This window comes from Oculina patagonica, chromosome 3 (genome assembly GCF_052425735.1).
Source record: "Oculina patagonica isolate OP01 chromosome 3, crgOcupat, whole genome shotgun sequence".
Classification (NCBI taxonomy): Eukaryota; Metazoa; Cnidaria; class Anthozoa; order Scleractinia; family Oculinidae; genus Oculina; species Oculina patagonica.
This window is the reverse complement of record NC_135760.1, coordinates 28223065-28250352: the sequence shown is the minus strand read 5'-3', so window position 1 is coordinate 28250352 and position 27288 is coordinate 28223065. Positions and strand designations below refer to the sequence as shown.

The 27288-nt window shown below is 39.5% G+C and overlaps 1 protein-coding gene across 1 annotated transcript in view; it reads left to right on the top strand.

Annotated features, from left to right (window-relative positions):
• Positions 1-27288, top strand: part of LOC144647363 (uncharacterized) — a 92038-nt gene that overhangs the window by 8531 nt on the left and 56219 nt on the right. Inside the window, exons 2-6 of the mRNA XM_078507166.1 lie at positions 4682-4814; positions 13974-14038; positions 14861-15209; positions 26099-26147; positions 26542-26684. Coding sequence (XP_078363292.1) covers positions 4682-4814; positions 13974-14038; positions 14861-15209; positions 26099-26147; positions 26542-26684 — 739 coding nt within the window. The remainder of the gene's footprint in view (positions 1-4681; positions 4815-13973; positions 14039-14860; positions 15210-26098; positions 26148-26541; positions 26685-27288) is intronic.

The window sequence follows — 27288 nt, the reverse complement described above, 5'->3', positions numbered from 1 at the left end:
GTCCATAAACGGCAATGCCGCCAATGTCCTTTGCGGTAATAAATGTCCTCCTCCACTGTTCGCGTCAGTCATGACGACATGAACGCGAACATTGCTGTTTCGTTTTGTTTACAGCATCCATCCTAGTTATTTTACGCCAGACATTTCCTTGAACATTATAAAAAATTGCCAAAGTAGCAGACCGTACCAGTTTGTCGTAGCAGTGCTACTGAAAAGAATATATTTACTTGTTTGCTTGACCACAAATAATCGCCGGGACCTCGATCAAACGGCCTCAGGGTTTATTTAAAAGTTAGCAGTTTTGACCCGGCGTTTATACGAAGCTGGCGTTTAATCGGGGACCCGGGTTTAATCGAGAAAATACGACGAAGTCAACAACAACAACAGAGAGTTTCTCTGGTTGATTAAAAATTCTCCCTGAAATAAAGTAAAAAAGTGAAATAGCATAATCGTAACATTGGTTGGTATTGCGTCTGCCTTTTTCTTTTTTTGTGGATATTTTCACTCAGGAGACTGTATCTGTGATCTTCTTCGAAGCAGTCTTCCGTATCGTTTTCGGAACACACAAATATTTATGTCCGCTTTGCCAGGAATTTTTCGTTTCTGCCCATTCTTATAATCCATTCGTGAGCATTTTTTCTTTTAGATATTGAAAGACGGTGAAAGGTTTTTTGTATCTCTTGGAGCTCTGTTTGAGAAACATGGAGCTGTACAAACAGGCATTTTGACAAACAAAACAAAACAAGGAGTTTTGAGTATTCAAACTTCAGGCTGAGCTCTTTGACGTCACGCATACATTAACAGCTCCAAGATGGCGGCGTTCAGTTGTCGAATTTTGGGCTACTTTAGAGAAAGATTTCGTAGGGTTTTAGCGCTCGTTGGAAGCTGAAATTTTGGTGAATAACATATTTTTGTATAAACTTTTTATTGGCGTAAAGAAAATAAACGGCCATTCTGGAGTGAACTTCTCCTTTAAGTAATAACGTTGTAAATAAATATATTGATCAGAACACATAGTTTGATTCAGGAACCAGGGCTCGAGACTAATGGTAGCCAACTAGACAAAGGCTACTAAAATTTAGGTTTTGGCTACCAGGTTTAGCATCCCTAAGTACTAGCCATTTGGCTAGTGAAAAACTCGGAAAAGTCAACTGTTCTTGATAGAAATCAATATACCTGAAAATTACTTTTGGCTAGTAAAATCTGACATGTCACTAGCCAGTAAACCAGTGAGTTAAAAAGTTTACCGTAATGATTCGATTTAGCGCCCTCCTTCAAATAAGCGCCCCCTTCCGAATAAACGCCCCCCTTCGAATGTGTTTTTGTAAATAAGCGCCCCTATTCCAATAAGCGCCCCCATTCTAATTAGCGGCCCCGTTCTTATAAGTACCCCTATTCTAATAAGTGCCCCTATTGTGGATAACTGCCCATACTGAAGTCATTGACGTCAACTAGATAAACTCCTGACCGTTCGCCGTACATTTCATGTATATATTTACTGCTAAAATGAACAATTATTTTAAAAGTAACTGAACTTTAAACAATTTCTAACTGTTACAGTTTCTGTTATTGTTAGATACATTTGGTTGTTTCTTAAGAAATTAAATAAGCGCCCTGTCCCGAATAAGCGCCCTGTCTCGAATAAGCGCCCTCCCTCGAGGTGCCAAAAGTAAATAAGCGCCCCGGGCGCTAAATCGAATCATTACGGTAGTCTCAAGCCCTGGGTACAAATGTAATTGTGCTGTTTCATCTGAATTTAAGCTTTTCCTTTTCTTGTAAACAAGCGACCACACACTCGATTTTAGCCAATGCTCTGGTTTCTAGATACTTTAGATCCATTGTTAATGAAGCTTATGTGAAACCTGCTTTTAAAAGATTTCGAATGCTCCTACATGTACGACGCTAGCTTAACAGATATATACGATAGAGATTGATCATTACATCTCTGTTGCGGCTCTCCATATCCACTTTTTCGACGGTCGAAATACTCATATTCCACACATAATTGTCAGCTGCATTTTGTTCTTTGCTTTTTGTTTTCCTTGTAAAACACATTTCAATTTAAAAGGCTGCCTTTATACGGACGTTTGCTACACTCTTCCTACTATTACCTTATTATAGGAAATTAACGCTTCATGAAATTAACGTGAATTTAAAAAATTAGCATTAATTTAAGTTGCGTTAATTTTTGTTAACGTTAATTTCCGCGGCGTTAATTAAGTGGAGCGTTGATTTCCATGACCTTAATTTCCATTATTTTGGCCCTAATTTCTTGATACAGTCCAGTCGTCTTAACTCTTAGGAAGATGAAAAATTTCATCAGGAGGGTGGAAATTTGCCGGATCACTAAAACTGTAAAGAACGCTCGAGGCGGTCAGATTCCTTTGTGTTAAAGTAAACTTGTCCCTGTTGTCTCAACAAGTTCTTTTTTCTTTGTGTTTGTCGCGTTAATTTCCTTCATTTTAAAAAGTTACCCCCTCTTTCGCGTTACCGGTAATTTCCTTTATTGGGAAGTAATTTTTCCTTCAATTTGCGTTAATTTAAGTCGCGTTATTTTCAAATACTGTAATGATTCAATTTAGCGCCTGGGGCGCTTATTTACTTTTGGCACCACAAGGGAGGGCGCTTATTCGAGACAGGGCGCTTATTCGGGACAGGGCGCTTATTTAATTTTTTGAGAAACAACCAAATGTATCTGACAATAACAGAAACTGTAACAGTTAGAAATTGTTAAAAGTTCAGTTACTTTTAAAATAATTGTTCATTTTAGCAGTAAATATATACGAACTGTACGGTGAACGGTCAGGAGTTTATCTAGTTGGCGTCAATGACTTCAGTAGTGGCAGTTATCCACAATAGGGGCACTTATTAGAATAGGGGTGCTTTTAAGAATGGGGGCGCTAGTAAGAATGGGGGGTGCTTATTGGAATAGGGGCGCTTATTTACAAAAACACATTCGAAGGGGGGTGCTTATTCAGAAGGGGGAGCTTATTGGAAGGAGGGCGCTAAATCGAATCATTACGGTACCTTTATTAACACAAGCGTTAATTTCCTATAATAAGGTATATCTGTTGTGGTTTAAATTTATCTTTGGTTCAAAATTTTTCAAACCAGTTTGATTTTTATTTCCCTTTGTTTCAGATTATGATAATGAATTTGAGACAATGAAAAATCAAAACTAAACTGGTTTGAAAAAATTTAAACCAGAGATAAATTTAAACCACAACATATCCGCTTGTCAGAGGAGTTGCAAAAAAAAAAAATACAGCTGACGGACCAATCAATCAACCAACTGTGCGAGTGCCATTCGTCTAACCACTATACTCCTGAATTAAAAATTCAGTCGTAAAGATTACAAAAATCAACTCGGGATTCAACTTCATAATGATGGACTTCTCCATTGCCATGGAAGGATGATTTACACTGAACTACCTCTTTAGGCAATTAATTATCCAATACTTCTTTCTAAAAGGAGCCATTTCACTTCATTACTCATCAACGAATATCACCAAAAACTCTTTCGTTCTGGTGTTTCTCATATGCTAGCTCAACTAAGAAATCAGTATTGGATTCCTCAGGGAAGAGCTGAAGTAAAGAAAGAAATTCATGGCTGTGGTGTCTGTAAAAGATTTCAAGGTGGACACTACCCTTCAAGCTTTCATCAGTGTCTCCATGGCCCAGAAAGAAAGTTGCAAAATCTGCTCCCTTCACCTATACTGGTTTAGATTATTTTGGTCCCCTTATTGACAACCAAGCTGGAAGTTCAAAGAAAAAAGGTTTGGGTATGTCTCTTCACCTGTGTCACTGTCAGAGCCATCCATTTGGAACTGGTTAAAGACATGACTGCTGAGCAGTTTCTGCTTGCACTCAGACGATTTATAGCAAGAAAACTTGCACAGCTTATGCTAGATAATGCTCCACAGTTACAGCTCCCAAAAACTGCCATTGATAAAACCTGGAAAGAAACAGTTTCAAATCATGAATTGCAAAGTTACAATGCCAACCAAGGAATTGAGTGGAACTTTATAGTTGAACTGGCCCCTTGTATGGGGGGATTTTATGAAAGACTGGTTGGCACTGTTAAGGGAGCTCTCAAGAAATCGATTGACAAAATTTGTCTGACTGAGGACCAGCTTGAAACCTTTCTGACAGAAGTGCAGGCTGTAATCAATTCTCGTACACTTGTTTATGTCGGCAAAATGGGAAAAAAATTATAGAACTCATTTTGAGTAATAATAAACTTTTCGTGGAGACATAGATTACATTTATTATTATCTGTAAAATTATCATCTGTAAAAAAGATCTTTGCAGCTTAAACAAGCGCAACAAATTAGCGAGTTTATGCCCCCATAGACATAGATTTGTCCTTAACAACTTTAAAGTAACATAATCTACACAACTGCTACCTAGCAACCATATTTCAAATGTATAAATTGTATCTTATATTTTAACCGCCAGCATTCAAATAAACTGTCATTCGAAAAATTTGCCTGAAGAGTGTGGTCATCTTTTGACCATAAAAAACAGAGCTGTAGCAATAAATCAATGAAATACTATCGAAGCCTGGAACCTTTTTGAATAATTTATGTATGCATACATGTATGTATGTAAAAATATAAATTATTAATAATTAAATTGTATAATTTTGCTAATTTTTGCATTTTATTTTTTAATTTTTAAGTTCTTCAAGCTATGGTTACTATAGTGGTGGTCCACCATACAAAAGACAGCGTCGTCTCAGTGAGGAAGACATAGGGCCATCTGGAGTGAATTATGGTCCTGGCTATTATGACCCTCCATATGTAAGGCACCAGGTATAGGCATTTTACAGCTCTGCTATGTTATGTTTCTCTGTGTTTCTCTGAAGAGTTATATTCTAACTTTTATGCTGCTCAGCTCTGATGGATTCCAGATCAAGTGATGTAGCTCATTACTGGTCTTCAGCTCATTACTCCCAGGGTATCCAATCGAACGTTCGGTAATCGAACTCAATCGAACACCAATCGTTCAATTGGGTTCGGTAATCAAACATAATCGAACTCACAATAAAATTTGGTCAATCGAACTCAATCGAACGTTCGAGTTACCGAACAGTGATCAATCGAACTCAATCGGACGTTCGATTACCTAACAACCAACATTCAAACTCAATCGAACGTTCGATTACCGAACTCCTGTTTGTTTATACTGCGTACATATTGTACGGTGTTAGTTAGTTAGTTCTCTTCACACCATAAGGCGCATAAGGCTGTAACTGTCTCTCGCCAACTAGCTCTGTCTTGCGCTGCGCCCCTGACTTCCGACCAGCTGGACCACCCCTTTTGTACCCACTGACGTCATGATGTAAATAAATAATTTAAAAGAAACGATGCTTTTCAAAGCTCTTCTCTGCTTAGCAAAATAAATTTAAGCACAAAAACAATAATTATAGCAGAAAAAAAGGAAGGAATCTATGTATATGATGGCAGAAAAATACAAGACTGTTGGTGACATATCTAAGGCAAGTGGGAATAGAAAATGGAATGTCAGGGTATACAATAGTTTTCTTTGGGTATTCGACCTTCTTAAATGAAATGCAATGACTGTAGTTGGAGCTACATTGGAGAAACCGGCAGATGTCTACAGACGCGAAGAAAAGAACACATCAGAAATGTTAAACAGTGTAACAAAGGATCGAACATTGCAAACCATGCATGGATGAACGACCACCAAATTGATTTCAAAAATGCAAGAGTCATCGACAAAGGAGACTATCGCGTGCGAAAAACTCTTGAGTCATGGCACACTGCCATGACAACTGAAGCGGACAACAATGCTAGGTCATTACCTCCGCAATATTCTATTCTTTTAAAATAGTTCGCTTTTATTATCTAATTCTCACTATTTTTCTTGTCACCTTTTTACGCATTTTTATTCTGTAATTTTTTCACACATTTTTACCCTCTATATATTTATTCATTCCCGCCATTTTTTTTTATTTTTTTTTATCATTCGTTAAAGGCTGTAGTTTGGCAGCCGAAAGCTTATACCGTAAAGTTCCGTGTATAAGCCGCACCTTTTTCCTCTAAATTCAAGTCAAAAATCGGGAGTGCGGCTTATCTACGGAAACATCTCTGGTTGGAGTTCTCAAAGGCCTAATTAATATTCATAAAAAACTTCTCAAGACGTCATTGAATGAACATATAACAACCTGAAAACTTTGTTGTTGTTTACTACCTTTTAGTTCCTCTGCAAAGCTGTTTGCAGTGAAGCCTGCCAGTCATTCGAATCGTGTCTTTCCGCTGCGTGCGAGAAGGCACCAAGATAAACGCAAATACTCACAAGGCAAATTGCCGACCGCTTCGGTTTTTTATTGACCTTCACAGCAAATACATCTGCTGGATTAACAAACTCTTATTCTGCATGAAGTTTTTATCCTGTTGCGGCTAGCAGTTTCCAAGAATCTTGAAATAAAAACGTGGTTTCTTCCGAAGAAAATGCCGCCATGTTTGTTTTTAATGCCCAGACTCCTCTCTACAATTCAGAGCTTGGCTACTAAGCATTCGTCATTCGCGAACGATTCGAACGAATTGGGGATTATGCAAGGCTGTTTACAGCTGATGTATAATCTAGATTATACGAGAAATAGGAGGCGAGATTTAACAATGCATTGTCTCTTTCTTCACTCCTAAATCTCAAAACATACAGTGAATTAAAAGCAATAAAGGCAAAATAACGGTAAGGATGCCAACTATAACCGCTGACTCCGCCGCAGGCTCTCGTCTTTTGAATGAACGCAACGCTTGATAGCCTGTAAAGAAAATAATCAATAATGAAATGCATAATGAAGGGAAGGGAAGGGAGGGGCTGCATTGTTAAATCTCGCCTCCTATTTCTCGTATAATCTAGATTATACATCAGCTGTAAACAGCCTTGCATAATCCCCAATTATACTTCAAAATACTCGTCTCAATTTAACAATGCATGTTCAAAGCTGTACCGATTAATTCTGTGTGGCACTTGATAGGATTGCTCTCCCCGTGGCAGGGTTAAAGTGAGGCCTGTAGTAAAATTTGATAAAGGTGCTCTCTTGAGACCAGTCTGCAAACTGCAGAATTTCTGGAATAGAGAAACCCTGTTTGGCCGCTTCCGTGGTAACTGCCCCACGGATTGAATGACCCTTAAAGGTAGTAGTGTCAATGCCTGCTAGCTGTAATAGCTCCCTAATCCACCTGGCTAGTGAAGCAGAGGAAACTGGTTTGTGTGGGCGTATGTGAGACAAAAACAACTTATTAGGCTTAGAAAGGTCAGTTGGCCTCCATTGTAGGGTTCTGGACTCATATTCCTGAAGGCACTTGCACACACACAGATGTTCATTTTCAGGGAAACTGGCATGAAAACAGGTTTTGAGCTCTTGACCAGGTCTGACAGTTTTAGTTAGCTCTGGTAGTTTAAATTGTACACCCTCAGGATAAAAGAACCTGAAACGTAAGTCGCGAGCTGCTAAACCTGAAGCTCTGTCCGGAGCATTAAGAGCAAGTAAACCGACTAATTTGTATGACAAAACCTTTGTGGACAGTTGACTGTTAGGACCCAAAGATGAAATGTATTGCACAACTTCTGAAACCTGCCATGTTGTTGCATAGCGAGGTTGGGGTGGGCGAAGTTGAAACACCCCTTTTAACATTTGGCAAACTAACGGATGGGATCCCACCTTGTGACCATCAATCAAAGGTAACACCGCAGAGAGTGCAGATCGATAAACATTTATTGTTCTGTACTCTTTGCCTTCTTGAAACTGGGATGCAAAAAAGTCCAGGATATTGGTTAGAGATGGTGAAAGGGAATTGATATCAACCCGTTGATCACACCAGCCACGCCATTTAGTCCATGCAGAGGAGTAGGCACTAGTTGTGCTTTTTCTCCATGCTGTCAAGAGGATTTCTCTACTTTGTTCAGAAATCTCTGTCGTTTGATAACTTCTGTTGACAGAAGCCACCCAGCTAGTTGTAACTGATTGAGAGGGTGGGTTCTGTCCCTCTGGGTCAAGAGGTCTGCTTGGACTGGCAAGAGGAGAGGAAAGTCTATGCATAGGTCCAAGAGAAGGGGATACCAAGGTTGTGCTGGCCAGACTGGTGCTATTAATACCATGTGTGTCACTTGTTGGCTCTGTATTTGGTGAAGGCAACGACCTATCAGAGCAAATGGGGGAAAGGCATAGCCCCGAAATGTAGCCCAGTCTAGTGTGAATGCATCTGTGTGTACTGCTAGTGGGTCTGGTCTCCAGCTCACAAACTGGTCCAGTTGGAATGTCAGGCGCGAGGCAAAGAGGTCGATGTTCAGGGGACCCCAAATCTGATATAGGCAATCGAAAATTGTTGGATTCAGTTTCCAATCGCTGGCATCCAGGAATACTCTGGATTCTCGGTCGGCCTCTACATTCTGTACTCCAGGAATGTATTGAGCCCTCACTAACAGGTTGTGGTTGAGACACCAATCCCAGAGGTCTTTGGCTAGGTGGGACAGGGAAAGGGAGTGTGTTCCCCCCATCTTGTTTATGTAGGTTACTGCAGTAATGTTGTCCATCAGTAGCAGTACCTGAGCTTTTGCCCTGTTCTTGGTAAAGGATTTCACAGCTAGCGAACCCGCTAGGAGTTCCAGGCAATTTGTGTGATATATAGTCTCTCCTGGGGCCCATCTGCCTCCCGTTGAGACGCCCTGGCAGTAAGCCCCCCAGCCCTGACGTGATGCATCGGTCTCTATCACCAAATCTGTTGATTGCTGGAATAGGGCTTTCCCATTCCATGCTATCAGGTTGTCTTTCCACCACCGTACCTCCTGAAGGGCCTCCGAGTCTAGAAGAACGGGGGCTTCGTATGATCTGTGAGTTTTCAGCACTGCATTCTTTGCTTGCTGTAGGTAGCGATAATGGAGGGGTGCTGGAAAGACTGCCTGTATAGAGGAGGATAGGAGGCCCAGGAATTTTGACAATTCCCTTACAGAAGTTACTGGGTTGTCTAATAGCAGTTGACAGTTTGACTGAATCTTCCTTATCTTGTCCCTGGGGAGGCTTAGGCTTAGATTGACTGAATCTACAAGGGACCCTAAGAATTCCATTTGCTGGGAAGGTACCAGTACGGACTTTAGATAGTTCACCGTGAAACCTAGTCCTTCCAGGAGGTTTAGGGTCGAAGCTGCATGCTGAAGAACCAGTTGTTTTGAAGGGGCTATAAGGAGGATATCGTCTAGATATGCTATGAGTCGAATTCCTCTCTGCCTTAGTATCGAAAGTACTGGTTTTAGTAGTTTGGTGAATACTCTCGGAGCACTTGCTAGGCCAAAGGGTAGACATGCAAACTCTAGAAGGGAATCCCTCCACATGAACCGAAGGTATTTCTGGTGGTTCTTCCAAATTGGAACTGTCAGATATGCATCTTTCAGGTCTATCTTTACCATATAATCCCCTTTTCTTAGAAGATCCTTCAACATGTGAATGGACTCCATTTTGAAATGTTCGTATGGGATGAAACAGTTCAGGGGCTTTAGATTTATGACCGGCCTGTGGCCTCCCCCCTTTTTGGGCACTACAAACAGGGAGCTTATGAACCCTGGCTCTTGGTAAGGACTGGGTTGAATATAATGAACTGTCCCTTTTGATAGAAGTTCTTGAACTTCCTGATCTATTATGATTTGGTGTGCCTGCGAATTGGGGATTAGTGCAGGCGGTCGATTCTGGACAGGGTTGTCTATAAACTGTATTTGGTATCCCATGACAACCTGAAGAACCCATGGGTCTCTTGTGATCTGTTCCCATGCATGCAAGAAATGTTTTAACCGGCCTGCTAACGGTAGGTTGGCGGAACTCAATAAATTTTCGAACATACCTGGCGGGAGGTGGCTTGGTCGAGCCGGGATTACTGTTTTTTTTTTTTTTTTTTTTTTTTTTTTAATTCATTCACAAAAACAATAACACTTATTACACGAAAAGAAACTACTAAAAAATACTTAAAACAAATAAAAAAAAAAAAATAAATAAATAAATAAAAGGCACTCCTCTGCCTAATCCTCCTAAATATTATTTTTTACAATATATCCCATTATATTCTATAATATATTTATCTTTTTTTATTTATTAAAATTGATTGTCAATCTAATAATAAAAAAAATTTTCTCTAATCACTGCTTCGTAACGAGGAGTTTTTTTTTTTTTTTTTTTTTTTGCAATCGGACTTGTTTACTCTCCGGTCGCTTCTGCTCATTCTTAACTTAACTTGGTGGTGTCTGGTCTAATATGCGGCGTGTTTTGGAAGTCTTCGGGTCTGTTTTTCTCCCTCCTTTCCAACGGTGGATCGGTCGGTGGTGGTACAAAAAGAGCATTGGGTCCTGCTATTTTTTGTCGGCTCTTTCTTTCCTCAATACACTTCACTCTTTTACTTCTCCTTTCTTTTGCATCTTAGGTCGGTTCTGAGAGAGGAGCTTCTGGTATCTTTCCTTTCTTCTTAATCTTCGGTTTCTCAGACATACATAATGTGCGAAGGGCAGCTAGACTTTTTCTTGTCTGTCTCGGGAACTCGCGTTCACTCCATAGGGTGTTGCGTCTCTTTTTTCAGATCTCTCGTTGCTTACTTTCGTGGGTTTTTCGCGGGTCATGTCCTTTTTCTCGTTCGTTTTTTCGCGGGGTCGCTCTTGTTTTTGGCCAGGGGCTAGGTGGCTGCCTTTGGTCCGAGTCGGCGGCGTCTTTTTTTTCTTTCCTTTTTTTTGGCGTCGCGCGCGGGGCTCTGGCCATTTTCTTCTCGGTTCTTTCCACTTGTCTCCTCTTTTTCGGTCCGGGCTTTGCTCTTTTCTTCCGCCCTGTATTTTCGGCTCTCCGTTTTTGGGCTGTTTTTTCCGTGCGGCTTGGCGGGGTCGCTCTTTCGCTTCGTCTTTTTCTGGGGTTGTCGCCTCCCTGTTCCGTCTCGCTTTTGTGTTGCTCCCGTGTTTGCTTGGCCTCTTTTTTTTTGTCGCTTTTCCTTTGCGCCTTTCTCTCCCGCGGCGGCTGGGATCTTCGGCGCAGGTCTCTCGTCTTTGCTTTTTTGTCCTTATCGGCAGTGTGTGTTGGTTTCCAAAACAGGCCCTCTTGTTTGAGTGAGAGATATTTTTGGTGGTCTGTCTCCGGTGGTGGGGCTGCACGCTTTGACTTGTGGTCGGGGGCTGGTGTCGCGGGGGTTCTCAGCTCATCGGTTGTTTGTTTTTCGCGTGTGTGTGTTGGGGGCTTTTTCTCTTCTCGCCTCATTTTTTCTTCTCTTTTGGGTGATCAAGAGATTTTTGAAGCAGGATCATCATCGTTTGGGGCGTATGTTGCTGGGTTATGCTTTTATTTGTTTTTTCACACTGGCGTCCTGTCATCGGTTGGTTTTTTTGATTTGGTCGGTTGTTATAGATGCTTACCAGCTTTTTTGCTGAGGGAGCTGAAGGCTTTTGTTCCCCATCGTGCCCTGGTGTGTGCGCTGTACTTCTTGCGCTGTGTGTATTTTTTGTCTGGCCAATTAAAAGTTTCTCTTCTTTTGCGTTATTCCCAAGGCCCCGTATTGAGGAAGCTCCGTGATTGTATTGTTATCTATTTGTGTTGAAATAAAGGTGATATAATCGATTTGCACTATTTATTATTTGACATGCGTTATGAACAGAACAATACGACATTTTGCTCGAATGTTTTGCTTTGAAGTAGAATTGTATACTAAATATCTGATTGCGAAGTACTTTTATATCTGTGCATACTGGAGTCGACAAAAAGTGTTGTATTAGACACGTTGGTGGCACGAAAAAACACAAAAAATTACACATAAACATACTAGCGCGTGAGGTTAGGCAAATAATCAACAAATAAGCATAAACAAAACTATAAAAAATCCTAATCAGTTTGGGTAGCGACTGCGGGTCCGAATGGTGAAAATCGGATCGAGTAAGTATTGTCGGACAGCTAAGCCGGGATTACTGTTGTTGATGGTTTGATTGAAACTGTCCCCGGGGGGTGAAGTTGTGAGATCTGCCTCGGCCCTGGAATGACGGGGTTGGTAACTGCATTCCCGATGCTGGGCGGTAGAAACCTTGGTATGGTCCCCGATATTGGCCTCTGCCACCCCGGAATTGCCCTTGGAATCTCCGGGGGGCAGTACCACGAAAAAACTGTTTAGTACCAGCTTTTTTGGCCTGTTGTACTGTGTTGGCAGTTTCTGATTGAAGTTTGAGTCGAGACTCAAAACCATCTCCAAACAGTTGTTTGCCAGCGTCTGGAAAATCCTCTTTCCCCAGAGAGGATAGGACTGGGTTGAGTTTGGTTAACACCTGTTCGCGACGCTTTGCAGACATCTGGGCTGAGGTATCACCGACTAGCATAACTGCTTTCTTCACACAGTTGAGCATGCCCATAACTGTGGATTTCTCTACGGTGATTGCTCCTTCATCCAGGGACTCGTACATCATTGTGAAGTTTTCATATAACGTACAAAGAGGTCCTAGAACATCTAGGGTTTTGTCCTGGATATCTCTCAGAGAGTTATCAGGGATCTTTACTCCTGGAATCATGGATATTAGGTAGTTATCCAGGTTGGGCGTGAAGGCCGCCTCAGATGATGGCCTGGGAAATTCTTTTAGGATTGATCTGCGCTCGAATCGTTGTAATGGTTTTTGTATGACGCTAAGCAGGGCGTCGAGTTCTTCGCTTGGCTCCCATCGCGAGTTGGGTGATAAGAGCCCATCTAAATCACCGTCATCAGAGGCATCTTCAATGCGAGGGTGTTTCGTCGGATTGTTTTCATCGACAACAATGACGTCGATAGGTAGTTGCCTCTTATGTGCTCTCACCGTTTGGTCCATAGACTCTCCGGTGGAGTGTTCGGCCGACTGGCCCACAGGCGCTGCGGCTTTGTCAGTTTTCGATTGAGCTGTCTCGTGGTTAGGTAAGTCTTGCTTAATAGCAGACAAAATCGCTTGTGAAAGCGCGGAAAAAACCGACTGGTCGGCAACGATAGCCCGAACCAGTGATTCGGAGGAAGGTGAACGACTGTCACTTACGTGATCCTTAGGATTGGGTTGGATTAACTCCGCAGAGCCCTCTTCGTCAGCCATCTTGCGAGGAGTGAATGAAAAAGACGAGAGCCTGCGGCAGAGTCAGCGGTTATAGTTGGCATCGTTACCGTTATTTTGCCTTTATTGCTTTTAATTCACTGTATGTTTTGAGATTTAGGAGTGAATAAAGAGACAATGCATTGTTAAATTGAGACGAGTATTTTGAAGTATAATTACAAGTGTTTCAGGAGTGCTTATAGAAGTGATAATCTCGAAAAAATGATATCAAGAGAGCATCCAAATTTAAGATATTGTGAACTCAAACTAAAAAGAAGGTATGACAAGTGAAATTTAGCTTTCTTAAAACTTAATTTATATTAAACATTGCAACAACCACCGCGTCAGTGTTTCGAAACCGTGCTTGTTTGCCCTTGTTTGTTTACCAATAGAACTTCACTTGAACTTCAAACTTTATGGTCTGTATATTTTTTTCCAAAATTTGAGCTTCCAAATCGGGGGTGTGGCTTATCTACAGGTGCGTCTTATACACGGAACTTTACGGTATCTTAACAAAAATTTTTAACCAGAGAACGCTTCAAAAACATTTTAAATGAAAGTGTTCAAAAGTTCAGTACATTGCCTCCCACCACTAAAGATAATAATTGGCAACAATGAAATGTTAGTGCATCCCAACAAAGGGGTGACCCATGATGGACAAGTGTCCCATCCAGGGAAATTAGCAACAATCCTACTTACGTCATGCTGTTGGAACTGGGATAGACCTGTAAGCTCCTGCAGTTTGGGTCACTTAATGGCCTAAACACAGACTTAACCTTTCTTTTAATACCTTCTTTTCTTTTACCTCCTTTTTACCTCCTGTTAATAGCATAACTTTTCTATAGAGATGTGTTACATCTATTGCATTCATTTCACTTTGCTTCTTGTAGGAAGTGGGACTGGGTGATTTTAATGACTTTAGCTCAATCAGTGGAAAAGACATAAAGATTGACAGGTGGGTATTATTTTGAACATTCTGTAGCTGAAGGATTCAAAATAATAGTAAGAGCAGCCAAAATTGAATGTTCTGTAAGTGCAGGGATGTAGCTAAGAAAACACTAAGCCGGTTTATTAACAAGCCCAGCTGGCTTTCCTTGCCTTGGCAGCTCTAAAAGTTTTCGTTTTCATGTGAAATATCAGCTGGATGCTGTTAAGTTAATAGGAACACCAAGGACACATGGCAAAGTGTCCATATTATCGGGGTGTCCACATTAAGCAGGCTCAGTCAGACTTAAGTCACAGACACTTTTTTCGACGCAAAGATGAAGGCATACATTTTCACAGCAACAAAACGCTTTATTGCACTTTATTTTTTGGAACTTGACAGTGGAATGATTTGAAAAGGAATAAAATAGGCATTTTAACAGCAACAAAATGTTCATCTGTCTAGTTTCTTCTGTAACTGTAACTCTGACAAGTTAAAACTGGGGAAACCTTAAGCTTATTTACTCACACTCTCAGGCTAAAGTGACTTTACTTTTCTTGAAACTCGTCAACAGATTCATTTGACAAAGTTGAATCAGTCATAACTTTACTTTGACTATAAAAATTGTCCATTAAGCGGGGTTGACAATGTATGAGAGTTTGTCTCTCAGGACATACAATGAAGAAAAGTTTCTGTTGTCCCTTTTAATGGATGTCCGTAATAAGCGGGTTAATTTTAGGGAAAATATAGGTACAGTGTATGAGCTTTTCGTTGGGAGAAACGAAACTGTCCATAATATTGGAGTGTCTGTAGAGCAGGGTTCCACTGAATTATTATTAAATGTTTCTCCAGAGATGGAAGTGGAAAAGACCATGAAAGATCTGAATTTCAACCCAAAAAGTACCAAACGTCTACTGAAGGCAGTGGCTACTCTTCACAACACTACTCTACCAGTTCTCCATTGTCGCCTCACTCTAAAGTTTCCCCAAGATACTCACCATGCCAACCAAGCACACCTTCTTCCTCTGCAACATCTCAGCCACTATTGATTACCATTCCACAGTCTCAGTTTTCATCCTCGATGTCCCAAAACAAAGCAGCTTCCTTTTCAAAGCAGAACGCTTTGCAGGATGTTTGTCTGACATCCTCGCAGCCCATGCATGAAAAATTAAAGTCACCAAGTCGGGATGGCCACAGTAAGGTACAACACATAATTTTCTTTTTGAAATCTACTAAAATTATTGATGTTCATAGAATAACTGATTTTAGCTAAGGAATAAAATTATTGATGTTCATAGAATAACTGATTTTAGCTAAGGAATAAACAGGTGTCTTTCTCTTGCACCCTTTATTTTCCCTTGTTCAAGAGGCATCCAAGAAGCAAAAATATCCATATTGATAATAGGACAAAAAATGACTTTTTTCGACTTTTTTGCTTGTTTACAAGCAAAAGGAAGGAGAATAGCGGTTAAGTTGGGTAATCTCAAATCACATTCTTGTTAACTCTCAAGGGACTGTTTTAATTTCTCAAGCGAATACTTTCTGAGCACTGTGGGTGATCAAAGCGTGTGACTTGTAAAGTGTCACTCTATAGTTGTGCTTCAGCACTTTCGTTCTTGTAGAAAAAACGTGACTTGTCAAATTTACAAACGTTATATAACAATTAAAAATGTGAGTAGCCCAAATCTTACGTGACATAAGGCCATGCGCACGGTGTTGGTGTACAAGTCACAATTTCTAGCGATGTCTGACTTTACCCTTGTATATTTTGTAAATAAGAATAAATATGACTGTAATAATCATACAGATGTATTCTTCATTATCTAATCAAGTTGCATTACTGTTTGTTTAAATGCTCATTTGCTTGGTTGAAACGTAACAACAAGGAAAAGTTAGTTCACTCACCAAAATTCTTTACATGCCGCGTAACATTTTCGTTTACGAACGACACACTTTCGTCATCATTTGTAGCGTCTTTATGGTTTGAAACGCTTCCAACTGGTTTGCCAAACCAGCGTTTAGCGTTTGCGCAACGTTTTGGTATCGTTCGTTTCTGTCGTTCAAATCGTTCGCTTATATGGTTTGAATCATTCGTTTCTATGGTTTGAATCGTTCGTTTTATAATTATATGGTTTGAATCGTTTGGTCTGTTTGGTTTATTTGTAGTTTAAATCGTTTTTTTCTTTCGGTTTGGTAAACGTTGTTTTCAAATGTGGATTTGATTTATAACAATTGTTTAACTGATTGTTTGAGGCAAAATTCAATAACTTTCAATTGGTGATTTTATGTGAAAAGGTTGCGATCTTTGAACTGAGACGAAGCGTCTGCCGTTGTCTGGCGGTGTCTGCTTACACGAGTTCCACACGAATAATTAAGTCTTGTGTTCTAGTGCACAAAGAATCAATATTTTATTGCATCCAAAAGCAAATTTGACATTTGTTTGAATAACTTTTTTGGATCCAAAAACATTTTGCGTTCTATTTTGTCTTTATTTATTCTTACCGGTAGTTGGAAGCCGTGTTTATATAAACATTGACAAATTTGCATTTCCGTGAAAATTTGATATCGTTTCATTCATATTGGGAAATTTTATTATCGATTGTTTTCCATCTAAAAATTAATTTCTTATGCAACTATCGGTTTTTCATCAGAAAATATTTATCTAACCATATAATGCAGTTTAAAATAATAACATGACTGTACGATCTTTATTTATTCGACTCCTATTTTTCATGCATACCAGCACGTGAACTAAACCTCGATCCATACACGTCAGAGCGAAATGTCTTATCTAGTTGTCCCATCTTGTTCTCGCAATTTTTGAGTAATTTGACTCAAATTTCCCCCCAAAAATGTACGTTTATAATTCATTTTCTTTCATAAAGTAAAAATTTATTCCCAGTGTACGCGTTCTTGCGAACGGGTTCCGAAAATTAAACCTTGTTATTCTAGCGCGTTCTTGTAGAATGCTATTTTGAGCATCACGAACGTTAGAAACGATTGAAACCAAAGTTCATAAACGATTGCAACGAAAGATAAAAACCATTGAAACCATTGAAACGACAAAAACGATGGAAATGAAACGATGGAAACAAATGACACACACCATACAAACCATTGAAATGCTGAACGCAAACGCTAGATTGAAATGTGATCACCCAACCAAAACTTTACGTAAATTTTTTTCAATGTAACGCTAGAAAATCAGTTCTTTCTCCGAACCTGAAGAAATTTGATAAGAAGTACGCCTTTGATTGGATTCTACAACTTATGTGCACTTCAGTTTTCAAGATTTTTGTGTCTAATTTTTAGTTGAAGCAGAAATAATCGCGAAAATGTCTTTTGCGTTCACTCCTGTTTTCGCTGTAATTTTCAAGTACGATGTTTGATTTTGTTGTAAATTCTAAATCAGTGGATTTTCTGCCACTTTCATATCACCAGCTAAATGCACATGAAATTTGCTTTACTTTTATGTTGTTAGATTATTATGATTGTCCGTGAATTTTGCATTCTAGCTCGTTATTTAGCGTTACATATTTTGTTACGCCGTTGTACACCAACACCGTGCGCATGGCCATAACCAATTAAGAATGTGAGGGGTTCAGCGCTTGAAGGCAGCGAAGTTAAAAAGGATTAAGAACGCAATTTGTACTGGTACAAGTCTTTAGGCGCTAATATTTATTTAACCTAAAATGAGTAACAACGCAAATTTGTACTGGTACAAGTCTCTCACACACTAAAACGTTGCTAATAGTTAAATCAAAGGGAACTCATTTTGTGACAATTGATTATTTCTGCTGAGTTGCACAATTTAGAATTGCAATGTCCATTCAATGCAGGTGTAAAGCCCTGATATTTTCAAGTTTTTTTTGTAGCCTGTTGTGAAATTACTTCCGGTGGAAGCAGTAAACACTAAAAGTTTTTGCTTCTGTAAGTTCAGAAGTTAATGCATCGCCATTAGAAAAAAAAAAACAGCAACTGTTTTACTGGAAATGTAGTAGTTAGAAATGGCATGTGTAGCCGTAAGGTAAAGAATAACTTGAGGAGAAACGGCTTTTGGTAATATCCAAACGAAAAATTTACTTCTCAATGTTGGGTTAAGATTGCGTGATGAGACAAAAAGCAACTCTGTTGTGCGTAACCTTTATCGGGAACCCTGCATTAAGCCGAGTAAAAATCTTTCTAACTCGAAAGGAAACAACTATTTCGATTAAAGGCAAGTGTCAAAGTTTACCATTTTTAACCAAGCCAAAGTATACGAGTCGCAAAGCGCCCAGCCGTCGCAACTGACAAATACGGCATTTCCTCCGTAAAGTAAAAAATTGCTTGAAATGAAAGACGTTTGAATTCTTCCATGATATGTTCGAACAACAATGCCCAGGATAAACCTTCTACTCATACTAACTTCATGCAAAAAAGTTGATATCTCGAAGAGATCTTTGATTTCAGGAATATTGTTTATTTGTGCCCGCGTAGTGTCATTTGAGGTCGGAGCACGAAGCGCAAGGGCCACAAATGACACGATAAGGGTGCAAAAAAAAAATATTCCAGAAAAAAAGGCATTTTTTATCATCAATATACAAGGCCAAATAACATCCAGATACACTGTAGTTAACACATTTCATAAAGTTAACATTTTAAATAACACAAGTACATGAACTTTGTTGCAATGAAGATGTTACACTATACTACCGAGGCCTACATGTATGTCTTATTGTGTACAAGTAGTTGAAGTATAAAAGAGCTAGCAATGGGTTGATTCTTGGATAAAAATACTTTGCAAACTTGCATTTTTCAGTTGAACTTCAGCATAAAATTCCTGCAATACTTTAACTAAATTGGCCTCACCGGAGATACGCAATTCAAGTGAACGATGTTTTGTTTCTGCAAAACAACAAAAGGTAGCAGGTCATGTTACCCCATTGCACAGTGGCCCCAAGATACACCTCCCCAATCCAGGCCACGTCACCCCAAAACTGAAGTCACGTCGCCCCCAAATAATTTCAGTCACCCCCTAAAAGTCCCCTAACTTAAGTGAAGCCTTCCATTGTTTCAAATACCTTATATCTTACTTAACTTGTGTAAGGAAAAAATGCAACAGCGATCCAGTAAGGCGAGTCACGTAAAGCACTGTAGAAATTATAGTTATATGGATGTTTTAATAATTAAAAAGAATGGTTTATCTTACTATGTTTTGTCCACATGATATGAGATGTTTTGGCTACATCGAAAGTAAAACAGACGAATAATAATCTCCTTTAAGTCAATGACACATGTGCATTGAGTGTTGTTGGTTTATCCCCAAGCAAACTAATAAACAGCTGGCAGACTAAGTTCCACTTTAGTGACGCACCATGATGTTGTTTTATCTTGTCACACATACATGTAATATCCTGTAATTTTATTTTGACTGCGTGCGAACGTGGAGCAACTTAGAGCCTGGTTCTCATATAATCGCCCTGATTGTTTCTATCGCCTCTGTCACTTCAAAAAGTTTTCTTGCAATTCTGGCAAACGATCGATGCAATAGTAACAATCGGGGTGATGATATGAGAACCGATCTTAAGCCACAAAAAAAGTTTTTCCGCCTTTCTTGAAATTTCAACTTTTCGTAAATTGCATGGTCTCGTTAACTAAAGCCTGGCTTTCATATGATCGCCCCGAGCGTTTCTATCGCATCGATCGTTTGCAAAAACTGAGACAATTGAAGCGATTAAAAGCAATCAGGGGTTCTCATATAAATGATCATCCAGATCACCTGGTGTAAGTGAAGACCTACAAAAAACAATCATATTAGTCCTAGATCCAACACAATTACAGCCTTCAATGAAAGAGCAAAACTTATGGCCTTCTATCTTCTCAGTTACTGCTGTTTTATGGCGAGGAAGCTAAACAAGAAGCTAAAAGAATAGGACACAGGCAATCCAAGTGATCGTGATCGTTCCAATTGCTGTAGACTTGCAAAGATAAAACGCAACGGGAAAATGTGTTTTTTTGGAGAACAGATTATTGAGAAGGATTCCGCTGAAAGTTCGAGCAATAACTGCAAAAATTAATTACCAAATATATACCGTAAAGATCCATGTATAAGCCGCACCTTTTTTCTCTAAATTCAAGTAAAAAATCGGGGATGCGGCTTATCTACGGAAACATCTCTGGTTGGAGTTCTCAAAGGCCTAATTAATATTCATAAAAAACTTCTCAAGACATCACTGAATAAACATATAATAACCTGAAAACTTTGTTGTTGTCCACTGCCATTTAGTTCCTCTGCAAAGCTGTTTGCAGTGAAGCCTGTCAGTCACTTCAAAGCATGTCGCCTTGTCGGCTTTACGCCACGTGCGAGTAAGCAACAAGATAAACGCAAGTAGTCACAAGGCAAATGGCCGACCTCTTCGCTTTTTTATTGACCTTCACAGCAAATACATCTGCTGGACTATCAAACTCTTAATCTGCATGAAGTTTTTATCCTGTTGCAGGTAGCATTCCAAGAATCTTGAAAATGTGGTTTCTTCCGAAGAAAGTGCCGCCATGTTTGTTTTTAATGCCCAGACTCCTCTCTACATAAATTTCAAAGCTTGGCTCATTCTCGTCCCCATAGCCCTTTTGTTTCTCTTAGCCGGCTTGGCACGAGAAAACGGAGGGCTCTGGGGACATAGGATTTTTGAATTCATTCAAATTTTTTTGATTGGCTGTTTGGAACAAAGAATTTTTTTTTTTTTCCAAAACGGAAGTCGAAAACGTAATGACTCTCTTATACATTCTTTTGAAACGTCATGACTGCATACATGCACACCGGAAGTCCTAGAATCTATGACTGGAAATCCTGTGTCCCCAGAGCCCTTTGTTTTTTCATGCCAAGGGCCAGCCGGCTAAGAGAAACGAAAGGGCTATGGGGACGAGAATGAGCTTGGCTACTAAGCATTCACCATTCGTGTATGATTCGTACCAATTACAAGTGTGGGCCATTCCATTGTACATCCACACCCCCCCCTGTTGACAAGGTAAGTCAAAATTTACCCCCTGAGAAAAAAAGATCAAAGTGCCAACATGATGCCCCCCCCCCCTCAGAAAAACCCGATTTTTTCTCAACCCCATCAGAAAATGTCCACTTTACCACTTTTTGCTCATTTTTTACTTACCCCCTCAGAAAGAATCAAAGGTGCCGACATATTATTTGTTTCAGGAGTGTTTAGAAGTGATAATCTCAAAAAAAATGTTATCAAGAGAGCATCCAAGTTTAAGATATTGTGAACTCAAACTATAAAGGAGGTATGACAAGTGAAATTTTGCTTTCTTAATACTTAATTTATATTAAACATTGCAACAACCGCCGTGTCAGTGTTTTGAAACCGTGCTCGTTTGCCCTTGTTTGTTTACCAATAGAACTTCACTTGAACTTCAAACTTTGTTGTCTGTATATTTTTTTCCAAAATTTGAGCTTCCAAATCGGCGGTGCGGCTTATACATGGAACTTTACGGTACTCATGGTACGGTAACTTTTTGGATACTATTTGAAATGTACAATCTGTATACTATCTGACTGTACATAGTTCATTTCTCTATGTGACCTCTTGATAAAGTTCATAAGCATTCCCTCGAATGGTAATATCAATACCTGTAAAATTGCTTACTTGTATGTTCACGTATTATTTTGTTTTGAACTCACAAAAACACATACTCTATGTGTGAGTTTTTTGTGTGTTGTTATTTTACATACAAACATACATACATACATAGATTTTATTTCCTCTTGAATCGTTTCTATTGGGCTGCAGAGCAGAGCCCCATAACCATAAAAAATTAACAGAACCTTGCTTTTGGTTTTTCATGGTCATCATGACTAGCGGCATGGTTTGTGGGTGCATGCATGCGCCTAGCGACGACGTCTCCCTAACATGTCTGCAATACTCCAGAAATAGGTTTGTTAGGGTCCAGATAATCTGCGAGTCAGCGAGCCATTTCGGTTAGCCTAAATTAGCACATTGGTTAGTCTACATAGCACTGTTTTGGGTAAAAAAAAACTGGGGGAGCCATAGATTGTGTAGGGAGAGGTGGGGTTGGCCTTTTTTGGGGATTTTGGGCCCACAGGGGCCGCAGGCCCCCCAAAAGAGGGGGGCCAGGGGAGCCAAACAGGATAGCCTAAAATACACATTGGTTAGCCTACATAGCACTCCAGTTAGCCTAAATAATACTCTGGTTAGCCTACAGTTAGTTAAGGTAGCTTACGGTTAGCCTTTTATTGGGATTTGGGATTTATGGCTCGCTGGCTCGAATATTATCCTAACTCAATGATAATGAACTGCTAAACAAACATTACTTTATCTACTATGTATGCTTGACGCAATTCAGACTCACATAATCTTGATCAGAATTTTTTCCTTTACATGAGTCATAGATCTTTAGACGGCTCTAGGTGCGCGCGCTCAGTTTTTTTTGCGGCATTTTATCAACATAACATTCAAAGAATCAACTCTAGCTACATGTATATTTTGTGTTTAATAGATAGGCAGCTGGGTTATGCTAAAACAATTAGACGACTCGCTCTCGGTTTCTACCGGATTTTGAAGGTTGAATCGCCGGGCTTCGCCCCTCACGCAATCTGATTGGTTACACAGGTGCCGCCTATTTAACAATTAGACGGCAAGCTCGGGGCTTCGCCCCTTGCCAACTATCAGCCGGTATAAACCTCAAGCTTGCCGTCTAATTGTTAAATAGATGGCACCTGTGTGGCTAATCAGATTGCGCGATTACCAAAAGACAATCAGTTTGGTTATGCTAACGATCGTTAGACGGCTAGGGATCTAATTCAGTTCACCACTTTGACAAGATTTCAGTGTTAGCGCTTCCATTAGCCTTCAGACGAACAATCGAGTGGTGGGGGGAGATGGATGTCACTTCCCATTGAGGTTTTTTTCATAATTTTGATGTAAAGATTTATTACGGTTACTAATCCTGTTTTACAAATCAGGAAAATAATTGTGATGCGTTAACTGATTATTTACTTTCCATAGTAACCCCTAATTATTTACCAACACGACTTTTTGCCATAATCCTTCGTCCTCATCATAGTTTTGTTTGAAATAAATACGTAGAATATATATATTTATATATTTTTTTTTTTAATTGCAAACACACAAAAGCACATCACTTACAAAAATACAAAAAAAGTATGCCCACTACTTACTACTTATTGTACAAATACTTAAGCTGTGCACAATACAATACGACATTTGCGCTTCTTACAATTCGACACTGTATACTATTTACAACACTTACACTACTTACAATGCGATGCTTACTACATAAATACGTAGAATATGCTAATTTTTTATTTCTGCGGAAATGGCCATATCCAAGAAAGTGAATTACAGATTGTATGTGACGCCAGATGACGCCACAGCTCATGACCTGACCAAACAGTATTGAAATCCAAGGGAGGTGGGGGGTGGTGGTGTTGGGGGCTCCATCAACCTCCCCCGATATACATATACGGATTCTTCTCCCCATATTTAAACTCACACTCACAATTGTAGGTGCGAGATTGCAAATAGTCTATAAATAGAAATATATGTACGTGTATAGCCAATCAGATCGCGCGTTTGCCAATAGATGGCAGCTGGGTTATGCTAATAGCATTTAGTTTGATATAGCAATTAGAAACGTAAGAAGTACTTGCATTTTAATTTTTAATATTTATTGTGGACAGGATTATTTAAAGCTTAAAATGACGTATCATTGCGTGTGTTTGCTGTGGTTACGTTATCTGTGGTCACCATTCATAAAATCAGACATGGGATGTTTTTTACAGCACTGTTATAATATCTGTAAAGGGTTATCTATTTTCCTTATGGCTGTTGTAAAAATACTATCTTGTTGTTAAAGGATGGATATTCTGTTTGGAAAACTGTTTGAACTCCGGCTCAAAAATTACAGTGCATTGAAGTACAGCTGCATAAAAATTGTCTGGTGTAGTTTCAAACCCACCCCCCCCCCCCCCACCCTACCTTACTTCCATAAAAATTGTCTGGTGTAACCCCCGCCCTCAGTCCCGAAGATCTGATTTCAAGTTTGACGCCTCACACCATTAGGCCACCAGCGCGCGGCCGTGTGACGTCATTTCCGCCACACACCAAGCTCACAAATATATATGACCGTAAACTCCACACGAGATTTCATCCTGCCTGAGCCCTTTGAGGGACAAAATTATACACCCTGCTACGCTCGGCCTTCGGCCTCACTTTGCGAGGAATTATTTTAAATGTCAGGAAGCAAAATATTTGGTGCCAACTAACCAAAAGGAGGAAAACTTTGTTTCCATTTCTGGAACTTTTGGATGATTTCCCTCTATTTAGGCAAAAACTATCAGGAAACTAGGGAGGCGCGGTGGCCTAATGGTTAGCGCGCTCGACTCCGAGTCGAACGGCCCGGCTTCGAGGCCTGGCCGGGGCGCTGCGTTGTGTTCTTGGGCAAGACACTTTACTCTCACAGTGCCCCTCTCCACCCAGGTGTACAAATGGGTACCGGCGAATTTACTGCTGGGGGGTAACCCTGCGATGGACTAGCATCCCATCCAGGGGGGAGTAGTAATACTCCTAGTCGCTTAATGCTACGGAAACCGGGATAAGCTCCGGCTGTATGAGCCTCATGGCTCGGACACAGACTTTACCTTTTACCTTTTATCAGGAAACTAGACATGAAGTGGCAGGAACACGGCTCGGTAAAGGAATGTGAAGTCTGTCATGCAATACTTCATAGGTGAAAATAGCCAAGAATTCGTCTGCATTTTTTTCCCTCAAAGTCGCCTTGTGCCCCAATTTTTATTACATGTACATAATTCGACTGAATAACTCTTAGTCTAAAAGTAGAATGGCAATTTAGGCTTGTCTAGGTGCCAGAAGTGAAAATTACAGCAAGATTTGGGAACACGTTTTTGAGATGTTTGCATAAACAACTAAAAGTGTTCAATAAATATTGTGGTTCGCTTCCGATTTTGAACTGGAAGTTAACTAAATAATATATTAGCAGTACGACCTGGTAACTGAATTTGTACAAATTTTGGGGATTTTATAAGCGTGAAGTACTTTTAACGAACGTTGGAAATCCTGTATTATGACACATGAAATAAGGCTGTTTCATACCGCTTATTGACATAAGTAACTGATAAATCCTCCAAAGTTGAGAAAAACAAACTCTCTGATCATTTCAACCATATTTTAGTAGTAAGGATAGATGGTAGTAACTGTGGTAAAAATATGAAGGAAAACTATTTTGGAGTCCGAAATCCAGTGGACTGAACGTAGCGACAACACCTCTTAATCCAACAGTTTTGGTTACATTTTGTTCCATTTACAACAAAAATTAATAGACTTTGATTTTTTTTTTCTGAACACAATTTGCTCAGTAAGAAATTGTTCAAGGCTGTGTTAACTTCAAAGTTTGCTGTACGGGTCGCACCTGGATGGTTTTCCCACGTTATCGACACCGATAAATTAAAAAATAGTGTTTTTAAGAGGGCGGTTTTCAATTTGGCTACGTGTATTGATAATAATGTAACTTAACAGTGACAAATTTGGTTTCTTTGATGGATATTGCTGACAGTTACAAATTTTTATGTGAACGTAAAAAGCGATTTGAGACACAACACAAATCTCTGCCAGTAGAACTCAGATCAAAATGGAATTTTCTTGAGTGGCAGGAGGAAGAAGTGTGAAAGAGTCAATAGTTTACTGCAGATTCAGCACTATTAACCTTAATGTAGATTAATTGTTAATGTATCTCAATAAAGTGACCATTGTAATCAAAAGGGGTAACTCAATCATCAAAAATAACATTTTGTAACTTACCTGTATTTGATAACTGATAAGAGAGGTCCACAGAAAATTAATAAAAAACCTAGGTTTTTTTGGACATTAAAAATTATTCAATCATTGTAATTCTTAATGTAGTATCATATCATTCTTATCATTACTCTCCAAGATTGCAAAGACAACCCTATGAAATTGAAAACTGGCAATTCGGTGGCAATACAGTAATGCTGAATTTCATTAATTTACTAATGAAACTATTTTGTATTGATTTTATGAACAGGAATCATATCCTGGTCCTGCTGTAGAGGCCATATCTCCTTTAGCCCAAGGTAGTTACTTCTCTTGTGCATGTGCTAAAGATTTATAAAGAGAGATTGTAATTGAGCAAAGATAAGAATTTGTGTTACTTCTGTAGCCCCATTTGTGATAATATATCCTTTTACAGCCCAGTTATTCATCTCCACATTAAATTTCACACAAGACAGCATTTGTAGATTGAACTGTTTGTGCAAAATGATTTGAGCGTTCTTTCAGGCTAGTACCAAAACATGAAACGTTGGAACTTGATACAACAGCCCAGAGCATCGCCCAATACATTCTTGAAAAACTAATCTGAAAGCACTTACTGCTAACCCTTACTCTTATGTCAAACTAACCTTGTCTTGGGGGCGGTACAGCATAAATATTCATTGTTCAAAATGATTTTCTTTTAACTACATGTAGCTTCTGAAGCACAAAGTCAAGAGAAGAAAGTAGCTGAAGGTATGCCATCTGTGTCTAAAGATGAGCTACTTCAGAGCATGGAGAAGGTGGATAGAGAGATCACACAGGTGGAACAACAGATCAACAACCTCAAGAAAAAGCAGGTAAGATTTGCTGCTGATCATTGATGGCACATTTTTTCATTGATGATAATTATTGTAAAACTGTGGTGGTCTCCTTCACACAATGAACTGTTATTATCAATACATGCGGCCAAATTGAAAACCGTTCTCTTGAAACACACGCTTTGTGGGCCGCAAATAACTCCAAGCTCCAAGAATTAACGGCCTGCAGCAGGTTGGTTCTCGGTTCATCATCCGATTAATTTTAACCAGTCAGCATCGTTGACGCGGGTAAACATTCAAGCGTACAGTGAGCTTTGAAGTTAATGCAGCCTCGAACAGTTTCACTGGGCAAATTGTGTTTGGAAAGAAAAGTCAAAGTCCATTTACTTTAAATGGGACAAAATCAGATTTAGAAGCAAATGTACAAGGCGAAGAGACAAAGAGAGCAACTTCTTGTTGTCTTGCGAGAAACAAAACATCCTTCACTTGAATTGTGTATCTCCGGTCGAGCTAATTTAGCTAAAGTATTGTGGAATTTTTACGCTGAAGTTCAAGTGGAAAATGTGAGTTTGTAAAGTATTATCCATGAATCAAACCCATTGCTCATTATTTTCAAAGACACTGCAGCTAGCTCTTTTATACT